A 16,275-nucleotide genomic window follows, 5' to 3' on the forward strand; every position below is an offset into this window, starting at 1 on the left:
CCGGGGCCTGGTGCGTGGGAGTCCCCAGTTCACACTTCCTCCTATCCCCTTTCCCAGTGCAGTCTCCCCAGTCGTCCATAGGCTCCAAGGCTGAGGTGTCCCCAGCTGTCCTAGGCACCCAACTTCCTCCAGCACCCCTGGCCCCATCATCAGTACCGAGGAGCCACCAGTGCACGGGGAGCTGCAGATGTCTGGCCCAGCCACCCCTGCCCCTCCCGGGCCGCGCTCCTCTGGGCAGGGAGGGAGGACAGCTCTCCTTGCCTGCCCGGGCGAGCAGCGTTGGCAGAGCAGCGGCTGCTCCTGCCTGCTGCCTGGCTGATGGAGAGATTATTCCTAAGCCCTTCCCATCCCCCCTTGCGGGACCATGCTGGCTGGCTGTCCCCGTGGGACTTGGAGCTCGAAGTCCGATGCTGAGGCAGGACAGCTGGCCCAGCTCCATCTAGCACGGACCTCCAGACCCTCATCTCTCAGGAGCACAGGGGCTTCGGGGTCATCCCCCAAACTCACCCCACTCCCCCAGGACTCCTCTGCAGCTGCCTGAGAGAGATGCGGAATGAATGAACTTCTGCTTTCTGGAGGAGGCGAGGGAGGAGACTGGAAACTAACTCTGCCAGAAACTGCTGCACTTTTCCTTCCCCTTCACCTGCACCACAGACCTGTCCCTTCCTTGGGCACTGAGACATGGGGTCCTCTTGCTCAACTAAGAAGCAGCTGGAAACAGCCTCCCAGAGACAAGAGGGTGAGTTCAGCTTCAGGGGAGGAAGTGGGTGTCTGTTGGGGGGGAGGCGCACAGCATTGAGCGATGCCTTAAGGCATCTGGCAAAAGCCCTGTGGGGAGTGAGCATCTTTCCCAGGCTCTAAAGCAGCTTGCCTGCCAGCTGCTGGGGTGGGTGTGCAAAACTGGGTTTGCTCCATGATTTCAAGGGGGGGCAATGTTCAGTTTCTGGAAAGAGCCCCATGCCGGGAAACTGAGTCCTGGGCTGGATTTGGATCTGCTGTGTAACCTTGGACAAGTCACGTCGGCTCTCTGGGTCTTGGCTTCTGTACTTGGAAAGTAAGAAAGCTCAGGAAAGCTCCCTGGATTTCCAGACCCTCTTCTCTCAGCAGACTGCACTCCTCTGGCTGTTCGCTGTGAGCACATAACACATGCAGCATACGAGAGCCCTGTGTGGGGAGCAGGTGAAAAACTTCAGCTGTGATTCACTTTCCACTGTCTGCTGGAATCCAGCTGGCTCTGAAATTGAGAGGAACTTTTATTTGCATTCAGCCGCCGAGGTTCCCTCCTGATCGGAGTGCATCTGGAAATGTAAGGGTATAGCAGCTCTGGAGACAGCCCTGGCTGAAATGAATAGTGTAAGAAATGATGGCAGAATGCTGAGGGGGAGAAACAGTGGAGACGATCTTTAAGAATATGTGAATGGCCTGGGGATTTGCTTAGTGGTGCCACCACCTGCCTCACAAGTTCAAGGTCCCAAGTTGGATCCCGGGTACAAAGAAAAAAAAGAATATGTTGAATGGGCTAAATCCGCAGGCAAGTGCTCCAAATAGGCCTGACATAGAGAGAGCACTGGAAACGCTTTCATTTTGTAGATACAAGACCAATACCCAGAGAGGGGGAGCAACTAACTCAAGGTCACACAGCAAAGGTAGCTGAGGCCAGCATGCACTGAGTGTGGAGAGGGACTGTCACCTCCATCCCCAGCAAGGTTCCGGAGGGAGAAAGCAATCAAGAGGGGTAGTGCCTTGCAGAGGCCTCCTGGGTGAGGCGCTGGGTGTAGCTGGCACAGCCTACCACCTTGGACCTTCAGCGGCCCTCACTGCTCCCTCCAGGATGGCAGGTGTCAGCTGGCTGTGAGGTGGCAGTGCTCCTGTCTACACCTTGGGGACGCCGGGCACATCAGAAGTGCCTGGAAGTGGCCCCGCCTGTGACCTTCCCTGCTCCCTAGATGTGGCTCCTGATGTGGCCAACACACCACCCCAGGCACCCAGAGCAAGCAGAGGGCCCGGCAGGCTGGGGCTGGGCCTCCCAGGGAATTGAGAGCCTCTTCACTCGCTGTCCCTGGCAGAAGGGTGTGAGTCTTGTCCTTGGAATGAACGAGGTTCAGATCAGAGAGGTGAAGCCACAGGTCCAAGACCATGCAGCCTGAAGGCCGTGCGGCTGTGCTAACACCCATTCCAGGCAGATTCTGTCTATAAGCTCCGTTCCTCTGGGCCAGGGTTGTTTACTGATACGCTTCAGGCACGTAGTAGCTGCCGAATAAATGTGTCCAGTGAAGTGTCAGAGAATGCATGATGCATGCGGCATTGCAGGAAAGCAAATGTGTGAAAATGTCCAGGATGCCCACAACTCCACCAGAGACTGACTACTCCTCGTCTTCTTGCTTTGCCCTCATGTCAGACAGGTGAACCCCCAGCTGCCGGTCTGGATGCCTCCAGGATGCCCACACCTTCCAGATACCGGAACCCGAAGCCCGGGCACCATCCCTATGGCTCCTGCAGCCCCCTGAGCCAGTTCCTGCACAGCCCCCTGGAGCCGCGGGTGGTCAAGGGCCTTTACTACCGCAGGGCACGGAGGGTGGGTGCGCCAGACGCCTCCCCGGCCACCGACCTGAAGAAGGAGATCCTGGTGAATGTGGGGGGCCAGAGGTACCTGCTGCCCTGGACCACGCTGGACGCCTTCCCGCTGAGCCGCCTGAGCAGGCTCCGCCTGTGCCGCAGCCACGAGGAGATCGCACAGCTCTGCGACGACTACGACGCCGACCGCCAGGAATTCTTCTTCGACCGCAGCCCCAGCGCCTTCGGCGTGATCGCGAGCTTCCTGGCGGCCGGGAAGCTGGTGCTGCTGCAGGAGATGTGCGCGCTGTCTTTCCGCGAGGAGCTGGCCTACTGGGGCATCGAGGAGGCGCAGCTGGAGCGCTGCTGCCTGCGCAGGCTGCTGAGGAAGCGGGAGGAGGCGGCCGAGCTGCGCCGCGAGGAGGCGTTGCAGCTGCGGCGCGAGGGCCCGGGGCCCGCCGTGCGCCCCTCGCGCTGGGGCCGCTGCATGAACCGGCTGCGCCAGATGGTGGACGACCCGCAGTCGGGTTTGCCCGGGAAGGTCTTCGCCTGCCTGTCCATCCTCTTCGTGGCCACCACGGCTGTCAGCCTGTGCGTGAGCACCATGCCTGACCTCCGGGCCGAGGAGGACAAGGTGAGTGGTCTCCAGGTGGCACGGGGAGCGCACCTCGGTCCCTCAAGGGCTCCATGCAAAGGTCTTTATTTCTTAAAAGCAAGAAGGAAACACTGCATAGCATTCCATGTGCCCTATGTTCATGTTTAGACCAGCACCGTCATAAAAGATACTTTTTCCTTTCTTCTTTTCAAGGAGGGGGCTCACAAAGGCCAAAGTGCCTGGGCCCTCCAAAGTCATTACGTCCCTGGCTCTGGTAAGGGGCCCTGGATGTTGACAAAGTCACACCTGGTCCCAGCCTCGCCTCACCAGGCTCTGTGGCGGGGGCAAATCACTTCACCTCTCTGAGCCTCAGTTTCCTCCTTGGTAAAACGGACATTGTCACCTCGAAGGTTCACAGTGGGGTGGTGTATGTTAACTGAGCAGCTACTTTATGCCAGTCACTAGCACAGTGTTCCCATGGGGGCCAGAGCTCCGTTTTCAGATGAGGACACTGAGGCATGGGACACATTTGCTTTTGTACCCTAAAGATGATGGCAGAGACTCTCTCAGCCTAGTCTTCCTGTCCATGTCTCAGTCGCAGATCCCTCGGTGAGTCTCAGTGGATGGGACTCAGAGGGAAGGTGATGTGTAAGTGGCCCTCCCCCAGGAGGCCAGAGCAGACATTTCACTTACCCACTCCTCTCTAGGGAGCTGGAGGAGATGCCAAGGTCGCCAGGGGACCAGATGGTCTGAGAAGTGAAGTAGGAACCTAGTAGTTCTCTAGGAGGAGAACTACTTGGAGAACCTCAGACTAAAACTGGATTGTTTCTCATAGGAACCGTTGCTCCTCTTCTGTTCTATACTCCCCTATGGCTCCCATTGTCCCAGCTCAGGGCACTGACCTTACAGGAGATGAAGAGAGCCGATGAAGACATACACAGATGCACCTAACAGGCGTGAGTGTATCTGAGTCCCCTTCCCTTGCAGACATGTCCCAGGGCAAGACAGTGGGGTCAGAGGACTTTCCAGATGGAAAACCTGCTTGTGCTACTCATACAGTAGGCTACCAATAAATATCTGTTGAATAAAACGTGTTTATCCAACCCATAAAGATTTGTCCTAAAAAAGACAACAAAAATACTTAGACTTTCAAACAGCAACCCCCACCCCCACGAGAGCTCTGATTGGAAGCATGTTTTCATTCTTTTGCACAAAAGTGTGGGATTTAGAAGGCCGCTTGCTCACGGACGTGTTTACATTTGGACTCTGTAGTCAAAAGATTAGGACAGAATAAGCCATCTCCTTACCCTGTTCCTCAGCTGTGGCCAGAGCCTGGGTGGTCACAAGCCTCTTCCTCCTAGGGCTCCACAGGGAAAGGAGAAACAGTGAGGGAGCCCCAATCTGAACTGTGCAGAAGCCTAATGGTTTGAAAAATAACTGAGGCTACAGACCCAGCATGGCTTAACATGACCTGGGAAATCAAATTAGAGGTGGTCACAGCCCAAAGCCAGAGTGGAGCAATCAGGCAGCCCTGTCCTTGGGGATAGGAGAGGTTGATGCTCATATCCAGCTGCAGTGTCTTTCTGTGTCCCTGCAATGAAACCACCTTTGCACATGCTGCTCAGATGTGCAGGCCAAGAGGGTCTGTCTTTGCTGCTGGGACAATAATTCAGAGATGCAGGGAGGCCGGGGATTTTTGTTCTTTCAAGTCTGAGGGTCACATTTGCATAAAAAGCTGCTGTTCCTTCTCCAACGCGTGCCTTGTATTTCATATTTGCCCTCCGAGACATCAGGCTAGAACAGCCCTATTTTATGAGCCAGCTGCTTTGCTGGCCAGCTGCTTCTGGGGCCACCCCAGAAGTTAATGTCACACCCTGGGGACATGATGACCCACAGAGCTCCTCCTGAGATGGAGGGGAGTGATACTTGTTGGAGAGAGAGAACCCCTAAGGATGCAGGTTCCCGTCCATCTCTCCTAGCTTCTCCAGCAGCGTACCTGGCTGTTGGGAGGGTTAAAGGTCTTGGCCCCAGATCACAAATTTAAATGGAGGAAGAAAGAGCCTCCTGCCAAGTGCCCGAGCACCCGAGAGGCAGTGGAGCCTGGAGCTCTGGGTTTTCTTGGGCTCCCTCTAAAGGGCCTGGCAGAACCAGGCCTGGGGTGTGGAAGACCTCATGGTTCTCGGGTCACACTTCCCCCACAGCCTGTGCTGGGAGATTCCGGCTCCTCACTAAGATTGGGCTGAGGAAGGAAGACACAGGGTGTTTTTGTTATATTGTTTTGCATTTTTGAGACGAGATTTTCCTGTGTAGCCCGGGCCAAACTCTCAGTCCTCCTGCTTCATCCTCCCGACTGCTCGATTACAGGTGTGCAGCACCACCCCAGCTACAGGGAGAGTTCTAAAGGCCAGGTGGGACTCCTGGGTCCCAGAGCCTTGCCCTCTTGTGCCATTCTAATTTGGCCACCTCCCCACTGAAGTTTCCACCTGCCCACTGCTGCCTCCTCTTTCTAGAAAACTCTCACATGCAGCCCGAATCTTCCCTCCTCTGTCCCTCTCCAGGATCCTGAGTCAGCTTCCCAAGGAGGCCCCTGCTCTCTACAGCTATTCTATGTTCAGTGGCATTTGGCAATTGTGCTAGCAATTCTTCACAGATTTCTGCTTTACTTGGGCTTTTTCCTCATCAAATCTCCCTCTATCCTGCCCAAAAAGATGCATTCCCCACTTTCTGGGCGGGGGCCACCTTTCCCGACTCTACTTCACACTGTTCCCTGCCCCTCATCACACGTGCTCAGCTCTGTGGGTTCCACTCCTGGCCCCCATCTGGAGCCTATAGCTGGGGCACAACTGGTGGCCCAACCCCATGAGAAAGTCCTCCTGGGTGGCCTCTGCCTGCCAGGATTGGGGGCCTGAAAGTCTTCTCCTTTAGTGACCATGGCCTGAAAGTCTTCTCCTTTAGTGACCATTCAGGACCCCAGCTTTGCAGCTGGGGACAGTGAGATTTGGAACTAATAGAGTTGTATATACAGGACTAAGTTTAGGGCACTCCTCACCCACCTGGGTACCAAAATCCAAGGATGCTCCTGTCCCTTCTATGAAGGGTGCCGTGTACCAACGTTCAGTCATGTTTAGATGACTTGTAACATCTAACACACTGCAAGTGCCGTGTAAATAGTTGTTCTGCTGTGTTGTATAAGGACTAGATTTTTTACAGAAAGAAAATCAGTATGTGTTCAGTACAGATAAAACTTTCCTTCTGAATATTTCCAATCCAAGGTTGGTTGTAAAACCGGTGGACACGAGGACCCGACTGTGCTTATTAGACCCGTGCTGTGTACCCAGCCCTGTGCAGTTATTTCCTTTGATTTCCTGATTTAATCATCATGACAGTTCTATTCTAAAGTGGGGAGACCGAGGCCCCCAAGGTTCCTGACTTGCCAGAGCTCAGCAACTCAGTGTCCTTGTATTTAGTGGAGCACCAGCCACCCCACTGCCCACGGTGTTGGGCCCAGGGCGGCAGCAGCAGCAGAAGAGGAAGGAGGAGGAGGAGGAGGAGGAGGAGGAGGAGGAGGAGGAGGAGGAGGAGGAAGAGCGGTTAGATCAGGAAGCATCTCTACAGTGCCAGCCCTGGGGCCTCACCCCAGAACATGCCCTGGGGGTCTTTCCCCATCAATCCACTGTGCCTGGCGGCAGTGCCATCCTGACAGCCATTCCGAGCATCCTGTAAGTGGGGACAGGCCCACAAGCAAGGACACCAACCATCCCCATTCGCCTCAGACAGAGAGGGGTCCCAGGACCTGAAGTTTCTGTGTGCAAACCCAGGAAGATGGAGCAAATCAGGGCGAGTCACTTCCCTCCCTACAAAATACAACTGGAAAGAAACTTTCTCAGAGAGACAAAGAGAAAACTTCTCTTTCCTTTCTTCTCCTCTCTTTTCTCCTACAAATATCTGCTGGGCTGGGGATTATTCTCCAGCTGGAGCCAGAAATGCCTCCGTCCCAGTCTGGCTGCAGAGGCTCTGACCTTTCTGACTGGTGCCTGTGCCGGGCTGGTTAGGGATGCAGAGCAGAGCCAGGTGCGGCACAGTGACTTGGCACAGCCGCTTGCTGCAGTGTGGGAGGAGCTGGCCAGGCCCAGAGGACGGAGAGGTGTGCATGGCTTGAATAGCCAAGTGACAGCATTGCAGGCAGCCTGGGACGGCCAGGTCTCTCTGGGCTGGGAGTCGCCCCCCTGCTCTTCCCAGGCTGCCAAGGGGGAAATTTCCAGATGTCAGCGAAGGAGGAGGCCTGGTTTGGAGGATCCAGCCCAGTCTAGCACTTCCAGCTGCTCAGAGTCCACAGGGAGTTGCCAAAGTGCGCAGTCCTGGACTCGGCTCCAGGGTTTCGTTTAGCGATGGGGGGGCCCTAAGAATCTGCATTTGTAACCAGCACCCTTGGGGATTCTCATGGCAGGGTTTCTGAACCAGCTATGAGAAATCCAGATTGTGTTTCAGCCTCTTCATTGGAAACCGAAGCACAGAGCGGGGGAGGCGTAGGGATCACTTTGAGGTCACATAGCAAGTTTGGAGCAGGACTAAGAAAAGAGGATCCAAAACTCCTGAGCCCTCCAGGATCCTGGAGCAAACCTCAGCCAGGTGGGGCAAAGCCCCGTCGGTGGGTCAGAAAATGTGCTCGGCGTCCTGTAAAATCCAGCAAGAGGAGGAGGTATGGCATCCTCATACTGAGCGGGTAGACTGTCTGAGGCCAGGGTATCCAAGTGGGCAGCGTGCTAATAGTTGTCGGCAGCATCATTTGCACTCATCACAGCAGCCTTTCTGGGCGGAGACCAAGCAAGAGTTGGAATTAGAAGCCAGACATGGTGGTGCAGAGTTGTAATCCCAGCACTTTCGGGGGCTGAGGCAAGATCACAAATCGGAGCCCAACCTAGGCAATTTAGCAACTAAGTGGGGCCCTGTTTCAAAAAGGGGTTGAGGTGTAGCCAATGTGAAGGTCCTGGGTTCAACCTCTAGTATTGGGGGACAAAAGAGGTAGGATTTGAACCTGGCCCATAAGCACTTAGGGCTCCATTTCTCAACAGCTCCGGCTCCAGGGAAGGGAAAGACATGCAGAGCAAGGGACAGGCCAACGGGGGTCGGCATGGGCCAGGTCCTTTCCTTTTCCGTAGCAGCCAGACTTAGAGAACATTTCGATTTAGGGTTCCTCTGAGCCTGGGCACTGGAAGTAATTTCCTTTTCCACTTTAAAGCATTTTAATGCAAAAAAATTACAGTTGCCAACATCTTGCTTTTCACATAGGCAGCTGGCTTTGGTCATTCCTTCACTCATCCATCAAGTGAGTGTGCACGTGTGTGCGTGCATGTGCGCATGTGTGTGTGTGTGTGTGTCTGTGCATCCATATGCATATATGATATTTATTACCAGATTCTCAACCCTGGCTCCCCATAGAATCATCAGCAGGGGTTCTGGAAAATTCTGCTGCTCAAGCGAAAACCTAGATCAATTAAATTAAAGTGGGGGTATGCTGGGCATCAGGAATTCTCCAAGCCCCCACATGATGTTAATGTACATCTGAAGCTGAGAACAAGGCACTGGAGCAGTTTCTCAAACCTGAATGTGCTGAGCATGGTAGCGCACCTTTATAATCCCAGCGCTCGGGAGGCTGAGGCAGGAGAATCACTGAGTCCGAGGCCAGCCTGGGCTACATGGTAAGTTCAAGGCCATTCTGAACTACATAGCAAGACCCTGTCTCGAAAGAAAGAAAGAGAGAGAGAGAGAGAGAGAAAGAAAAAGAGGAAGAAAGGAGGAAAGAAAGAAAGGAAGAAAGAAAAAAAAAGAAAGAAACCCAGAACCCAAACAAACAAACCAAAAAATTCACAGCAAAAAACCCAACTTTAGGGGCTGGGGATTTAGCTCAGTGGTTCCACTGCCTGCCTCGCAAGTGCAAGGTTCCGAGTTTGATTCCTGGTACCAAAAGACAAAAAACAAACCTAACTTTAACGTGCACCAGGGAATCTTGCTAAAATGCAGGTGATGAGGCTGGGTGTTCCTAACAAGCTCCTGGGAGACAGGTGTTTTGGGCTCTAGGCCCACACTCTGAGGAGCCAGGGGCTGGGGGCTCTGTGAAGAGCCAGGGCCAGGGAGCCAAGCCACACAACAGTGACCACAGATCAGCCGCACCTAGCTGGAAGCAGGCCAGGTCCCGGGGCGGAGGGTCACAGCCTCGAGTCACAGGGCAAGACAGCTGCCCAGCCCAGGCTCCTAGCCCCCAGAGCCATGCTGCTTCTGCACTGACTGAGACCCCAGAGCTGGGACAGTATCTGCAACAGGATGGGCCCCAGAGGGATTAGGGGTGGCACGCGGAGAAGTCACCAAACAGCCTATAGGGGCTAAGAGACCTGAATCGGGCTGGATGCTACCACCTACTAGCTATGTGAGCTCAGGCAAGTCACTGAGCTGCTGTGACCATTTTCTGGGCCTATAATGAGGCCATGCTGGACGTGAAGGCACTCTGGCTGTGACATCTGTCACCCCATTGATCGCCAGGGTTGATTCAGCTCATCTGGCTGGCCACCCGGGTGTTCCCTTCCTCTCTCTCCACTCCATGTGCTTCCCTCCTGAAGCTGCACACTCAGTGGAAGAGGACGGCCACCCCAATAGAGGAGGACCATTTCCTCAGTCAAGGGTATACGAGCAGCTGTGCTCCCAGGCTAGAACCTCCACACAAGCTCTCAAGGTCCATAATGACGCCATGCCACCTGCTCACAGCATTGTCATGTGGCTAAAGGGACAGTAGCAGAGCAATGGCGGTACCCAGAGATGCCTGTATCCGTGATGGCAGAGGTTTCCCTGTAACAAGGAGATGCAGGATAGCTCAGCTTCCAAAGCAGGGGCTGCTGATTTCTGTCTTGTGAAACACTCCCCGGGGGACAAACTCAGGCAAGCGGGCAGCTGTCCCTGTGAGACCCAGATTTTCCACCCAGATGTTCCATCTCCCTGGGGTGCTGGTCTGGTCTGCCTGCTGGGGTTGGTTGCAGCCCCATCTGGGCTGTGCTGGCTGCAGAAGGGGCTGGGGGTGCAGGAACTCACGCCAGTGTCTGACACTCCCAACCCAGAGGTGGTTCTAGGTAGGTGACAACTTGGTCATCTGGCCACACTTGGCTGGAAAGGGTAGTCTCCGACCCAGCTGACCTGCCACGTACCAGGCACTACCTGAAAACCATGCAAAAGGAGGTTGGGTGGAGAATTAGTCTATGCACAGAGCCGAGGCCCACACCTGTCTGTGAAGGCTTCTCCCCCGAAGGCGTCTCCCCTCGCCAGCGCTGCCAACCCCACCTGCCTTCTGTTGCTCTCCTTCGCAGGGTGAATGCTCTCAAAAATGCTACTACATCTTCATTGTGGAGACCATCTGTGTGGCCTGGTTCTCCCTGGAGTTCTGTCTGCGGTTCGTCCAGGCTCGGAACAAGTGCCGCTTCTTCCAAGGGCCCCTCAACATCATCGACATCCTGGCCATCTCCCCTTACTATGTGTCGCTGGTGGTGTCTGAGGAGCCCCCAGAAGATGGGGAGAGGCCGAACGGCAGCTCCTACCTGGAGAAGGTGGGGCTGGTGCTGCGTGTGCTGCGGGCACTGCGCATCCTCTACGTGATGCGCCTGGCCCGACACTCGCTTGGGCTGCAGACGCTGGGGCTCACAGTGCGGCGCTGCACCCGGGAGTTTGGCCTGCTGCTGCTCTTCCTGGCCGTGGCCGTCACCCTCTTCTCCCCATTGGTCTATGTGGCTGAGAACGAGTCTGGGCGGGTCCTGGAGTTCACCAGCATCCCTGCCTCCTATTGGTGGGCCATCATCTCCATGACGACGGTGGGCTACGGGGACATGGTCCCCCGCAGTGTGCCTGGCCAGATGGTGGCACTCAGCAGCATCCTGAGTGGTATCCTCATCATGGCCTTCCCGGCCACATCCATCTTCCACACCTTCTCTCACTCCTACCTGGAGCTCAAGCGGGCACAGGAGCGGCTCCAGGCCCGCCTCTGCCACCTGCAGAGTGCCCATGCGGCCAGCACCAGTGAGCGGGAGCTCCTGGCTGACGTGGACGACCTGGTATCCTCCGAGGGCCCTGCCCTGCCTGCCGCCTACCTGTAGCTCAGATGCCTTGTGTGTGCATGAGTGCAGCACGTGGTTCCAACCCATCATCCTTGCCAGAAACAAGCTATCTCTACAGATTCCTGGAGCTCTCCCAAAGCAGCCACTGTAAGCCCAAAGGTGTCATCTGTGTGACCTCTGGTCCTCCTGACCTTGAAGCCCTGTTCCCTTGTCCAGTCTGCTTGCCTTGTCCTCCCTGCCTGTCTGCTCAGCACAGCCCACCTAGCTGGGCAGGCTTAGTCCTCCATCTTCACTCTTCCTGCCCTGCCGAGGCTGTGATGTCCCACATTGGGGTCCCTGTGGCTGCAGAACTTCACAGTCAAAGTTCAGTCACTTGTCAGCGTCTGCCCTGGGACTTGCAGCAGTGGCAGCTCCTGCGCCCTCCCTGCCTCGGGATGCTGGGGGAACTGCTGGGAGGTGGCTGCTAACAGATGAGAAAACAACAGCGGCAAACAAAGAATGGCCAGAACGAGTCTGGGGACAGATCTAACCAGGGTCTGTGCCCCAGTCAGTGACCATGGTCCAGGAGACGGCAGGGGACTGTCCCCTGGACAGTCAGTATGGCGCCTGCAGAATCCCATTCTTCCCCTCCAACCCTCTTCCCTGGCTCTGTGGGAGGGGCGTGTTCTCTGTCCTCAGCACCGCCAGTGCTGTTTCCTAACGAGGCCACCATCTCTTCTTCCCGGGTTTGTGCAAACCTCCCACCTTCTACACCTCCCTCCCACACACACAGCATACCTGGGGCCGTGCGGGATGCCACTCGCCAGCACAGAGGCTCTCAGGGGCAGCTGCACTCTTGGCGGGATGCCCTCCAGCTCCCCAACCCTCTTAGGGCTCTGCACTGTCCCTGCAGAGACTCAGCTCTCTGTGCGTGGCTCGGTACCAGGGACATACCACAGCTTCGGGGAAGAGTCACGAGCAGCCTCAGCGTCTGCCCCACACAGACCAGGACCTGTACCCTGGGCGCAAGTTCCGAATTTCAGTGTGTTGGTTCATCCATGGAAAGATTCCTCGCCCTTCATAGCCCACAGAGGAGGCTGATGCAGGACCGTGTTGGGGCTGAGGATGGCAGGCCTCAGTGCTTCGTGGAGGGCAGAGTGATGTGAACGATTCCAGTGAGGATGACGGTGACACTCAAAGGGTCGTGCGACCAGACTGGGAGGGGAGGGTCCGAGTGTTTCGGGGAGGCCTGTGGGCCCAGCTCCTCTGGGTCCCTGACTGCAGCACCTCCGTCAGGCCCTGACCGGGAGCTCTTTGGCACTTCCCGGAAACGACACGGTCTGCACTGTTGCTCACACTGGCTGGGAGTCTATGGAGAAGGTGGCCAGGGTGCTCATGGGTGGGTGGGGCCTGTGGGTCTGGCCTGGGTGGTACGGGGCACAGTCGGCCTTCTATCATGGGTAATGAGTTCTTAGAGTTCATTCTTCCCTCATCTTTATTGTAGCACTGGGGACTGAACCCAGGGCTTTCTCATTGAACCACATCCCAAACTTTTTAATTTTTTTTTTTTTTTTTTGAGACGGGGCCTGGCCAAGTCACTAAGCTGCCCAGGCTGGGCTCCAACTTCTGATCCTCCTGCCTCTGCCTCCCAGAGTGCTGGGGTTACAGGCACGGACCATCACACCCAGCTTCTTCTGCTAGCCATTAGCAAGGCCTCCGGTGCCCCACACAGGCTCCCCTGACTACTGGGCAAGGCCGGGGGCACTGGCTCGGGGGAGCACTGGCATCTAGCTTGAGGCCAGGCCTGGCCTCCTCCTAGTATCCCCCAGCTGACCCAGGCACATGACCCCATCCATGTAGAACCGGAGTCCGGGGGGGACCTCAGAGCCTCCCAAGCTGACAGTCCTCCAAGTAAGCTCTTGGTAGAGTGGCCCATGGTTGTCACACGGGGAAAGCTCTGCAGCCTGTCAGACCCGCCCTGGGCACGCCACTGTGCCCCGGGAAGTGACCAGCATGGTCTTGTGGGCCTCTGGTTGTGTCCTGGGCACCTTGGACAACAGCCATATGAGTCTTGTTCTGGGCTAATTTGTCTGTGTATGGGGTGCTTGGAGTCAAGTCCAGGGCTTTTATACTGAGCTACATCCCCATCCTTTTCTTTTTCTTTTTTTTTTTTTCCATTTTGAGATGAGGTCTCACTAAGTCTCCCAGTCTGGCCTCAAACTTGCAATCCTCCTGCCTCCGCCCCCCAAGTAGCTGAGATTACAGGCATATGTGACCTCTCTGGCTTAATTTTTTTAAAATAACTACTCTTAGGCAAACTATTACTCTCACTGAGAGTTGGATAATTTGGGTGTCTACTGGGACCCCGTTTCTCACTCCCTCTGTGACTCTGGGTAGTCCTCATTCCCTCTCTGTCGCCTGTGGGTTTGGCTGGCTGTGTGGTTTTCTGACAGGTTCCCCCAGGCACCGTCAGGGGGGGTATAGCAGTCCAGCTGGGCAGACGGCTCTCTGACATGGCAAACCCATGCTGTTTAGAAGAATCTGAAATTTCCCAGATGCCATCTCTCCTCCAGTCAGTGCCTGTCCACAGCCCCAGGACCTGAGGAAAAATGCTCACCCCTCCTTCCCATGGGAAGCAGAGAAGAATCTTCCACAGCCATCAAAAGCCCTGGAACCTCCCCACACCCATTTGCTGCTCAGCAGGGACTGAGGAGTTTGTTCAAGCTGCAATAATTCCTAATTACCACTCTGCCCATTGCTGGAACCAACTTCCACCCAGACAGCTCCATAAAGGCCTTCCAAGGCTAAACAAAAAGTTTAAAATAAGTCCATCATCAATATTATAAGATTCCAGAGTCCCGGGGCCAGCGATTTAGCTCAGTGGTTTCGCCACCTGCCGCGCCCAAGTGTAAGGACCGGAGTTCGATCCTTGGTACCAAAAAAAAAAAAAAGATTCCAGAGTCCCAAACACTCCTGGTTGAAACTCTCTAAATTAGAGGTAGATAATTGGAATTGATTGCTTGCATGTGGGGCTTAATTAAATGCTCTAATTTTCCTCCTGGGTAACATCCCAGATGACAGGTTTAAATTGCCTGAGTCTCTCCTTGCTGAGCAGCCTCTCCTCCTTGTGGTTGGATGGGGTGGGAATAACAGGCAGGTGGCTGGCAATTTCTTCCTCCCCACAGGCCGGAAACCAAGTAGCCTTCTTCCTGCAGAGTGCTCTTTCTAGGGTGTCCTGCTGCTGCTCTTAGGCGTGTCCAAGGCGAAGTCCAAGCCCTGGAAGGAAATATTCAAACTGAGCTTAAAGCCCATTCTGCTGGGCTTTCCTGACAGAGGAAGTGGGGTTGTCTTGCGGTGTCCCTGGCACTTTCTGTGACAATGGACATGGACATCGCCTCCGTGGACCTCCTGACTCACCTGACCTCAGACAGGCTGAAAGTCCTTCCCAGCTGGGGCCGTGTGGGATTCTGGGAACGGTTTACACCACCAATCGGAGCAGGAGCAAAGAAGGAGAGGGGTACGGAGAGAGCCATACCGTGAGCCCTCTCCTATCCACAAAGATGCGCCTTCGACAGAATGTGGAGTAGTCCACCCGCAGATGGAAGTTCGCTGCAGTCTTTTCCTGCCCTCTGCCCCCAGCGGTTCCTACTGCCTCCCACGGGCACAGCTCTGGCACCCCCAGCACAGGGCCATCAGCAGTGGATTATTAGCCCCCTTCCTTTTCTTCATGCTGATGTGCCAATAAGGGGCATCGCCTTCTGAATTATTACTGGGTGTTGAGAACCAATCAGGTTTGCATCATTTTATTTGGAAAACATGTCAAATTCACAAAAAAGTTGCAAGAACCTTATATAGGGATAAAGCATCCGAACACACCTCTTTTTTTTTTTAACACATCATCCCATTTGCTTTGTGCTTTGTCCTATCTATATTTTAATTTTGTATCCATAGAGCATTCCACTAAACCACTTGAAAGTAAATTCCCTACACCATGGCCCTCTGCTCTCGAACCTAATTTTTTGGGGCGGGGGGGTACCAGGGATCAAACTCAGGACCTTGAGCTTTCCAGGCAGGCATGGTGCCACTGAGCTAAATCCCCAGCCATGAACCTATTTTTAAAACTATTATCAAAGATATATTTCATTGCACAGTAATAAGGAGTCACAAGCTTGGAATATGCAAAAATATCAATAAATGCCAACACATTTGTTAATTTAAGTAGATCAAAAGAAGATCATCTATGAGCGTTTCATTGCCCTGAGGAAATATAGTGTGGTTCACCCCCTACTCTCAGAACTGTAGAATGTGCTAACTGCAAGAACTCGCAGGCACCATCCGCCCAAGGATGCTTAATCAAGTTTGTTGGGTTTTTTTCTGTTGTTAACAGGGATCAAACGCAATTCCTTCTGCTTGCGAGGCAGGTGGCAGAACCACTGAGCTAAATCCCCGACCCACTTAATCAAATTTTTATGTGGTCCCAGAGGCCCAGGAACCTTTCCAGTCCAAAGTGTCTGACAAGTCCATCAGATTCCCATGGGAATCTATGGCCTCTGCCTGCCAAAAGGGCAGAGAGTTCAAAGGTAAACCAGCTCCTTCCTCCGAGGTAGAAGACCCTCAAGGATGACAGTGCATGGATCCCACACCCAAGGTCACTGCTGTCCAGAGCCACAGCGAGGAACTGCCACAGCACACTGACAGCAGATGCGAGGTTTTATCTCCTGTCTGCTCCACTTTGTCCACTAGCCTAATAATCTCCTTGTACAAGCCTTTTCCTTCCATCCAGCACAGAATCCAGGATCAGAGTGACTTTTCCTTGTCCTGTTGCCTTAGCCTCCCGCAATCTGGCCATTTCTACGGCTTTCCTTTGACTCAGAGGACATGACGTCAGGGTGACCACATCATACACATCACCCTGCACAGAACGCGCCTCCTTGTCTGTCTGATGTCTCCCCATGCTCGGGCTGAGGCTGCATGTGCTGGGCCAGGCCACTGCATGAGTGAGCTGTGTCCCTCCAGGATGTCACATCCGGGGGCACCTTGTCCCCCACAAGCCCT

The 16,275-nt window shown here is 54.7% G+C and overlaps 1 protein-coding gene across 2 annotated transcripts; it reads left to right on the forward strand.

Annotated features, from left to right (window-relative positions):
- The first annotated feature begins 193 nt into the window (after positions 1-193).
- Kcng4 (potassium voltage-gated channel modifier subfamily G member 4) lies at positions 194-15,214 on the forward strand. 2 transcript variants are annotated; one of them, XM_004842765.3, is made up of 3 exons: positions 194-739; positions 2,399-3,187; positions 10,501-15,214. In XM_004842765.3, the coding sequence occupies exons 1-3, from the start codon at positions 554-556 to the stop codon at positions 11,278-11,280; spliced, it is 1,755 nt and encodes a 584-aa protein (XP_004842822.1). In that variant the 5' UTR covers positions 194-553; the 3' UTR covers positions 11,281-15,214. The 2 variants fall into 2 exon arrangements, with proteins under 2 accessions (XP_004842822.1, XP_004842823.1); XM_004842766.3 differs by lacking the exon at positions 194-739 and having other exon boundaries at positions 2,002-3,187.
- Positions 15,215-16,275: the final 1,061 nt, after the last annotated feature.

Source organism: Heterocephalus glaber, unplaced genomic scaffold, assembly GCF_053883595.1.
Source record: "Heterocephalus glaber isolate CG9 unplaced genomic scaffold, H.glaber_assembly_v1.0 deba00000071, whole genome shotgun sequence".
NCBI classification, from domain to species: Eukaryota; Metazoa; Chordata; class Mammalia; order Rodentia; family Bathyergidae; genus Heterocephalus; species Heterocephalus glaber.

Coding starts and splice junctions, on each gene's coding strand:
- Kcng4 (XM_004842765.3), top strand. CDS start 554: ATGAATGAACTTCTGCTTTCTGGAGGAGGCGAGGGAGGAGACTGGAAA. Junction 740..2,398: donor AGCCTCCCAGAGACAAGAGG/GTGAGTTCAGCT, acceptor CCCTCATGTCAG/ACAGGTGAACCCCCAGCTGC. Junction 3,188..10,500: donor TCCGGGCCGAGGAGGACAAG/GTGAGTGGTCTC, acceptor TCTCCTTCGCAG/GGTGAATGCTCTCAAAAATG.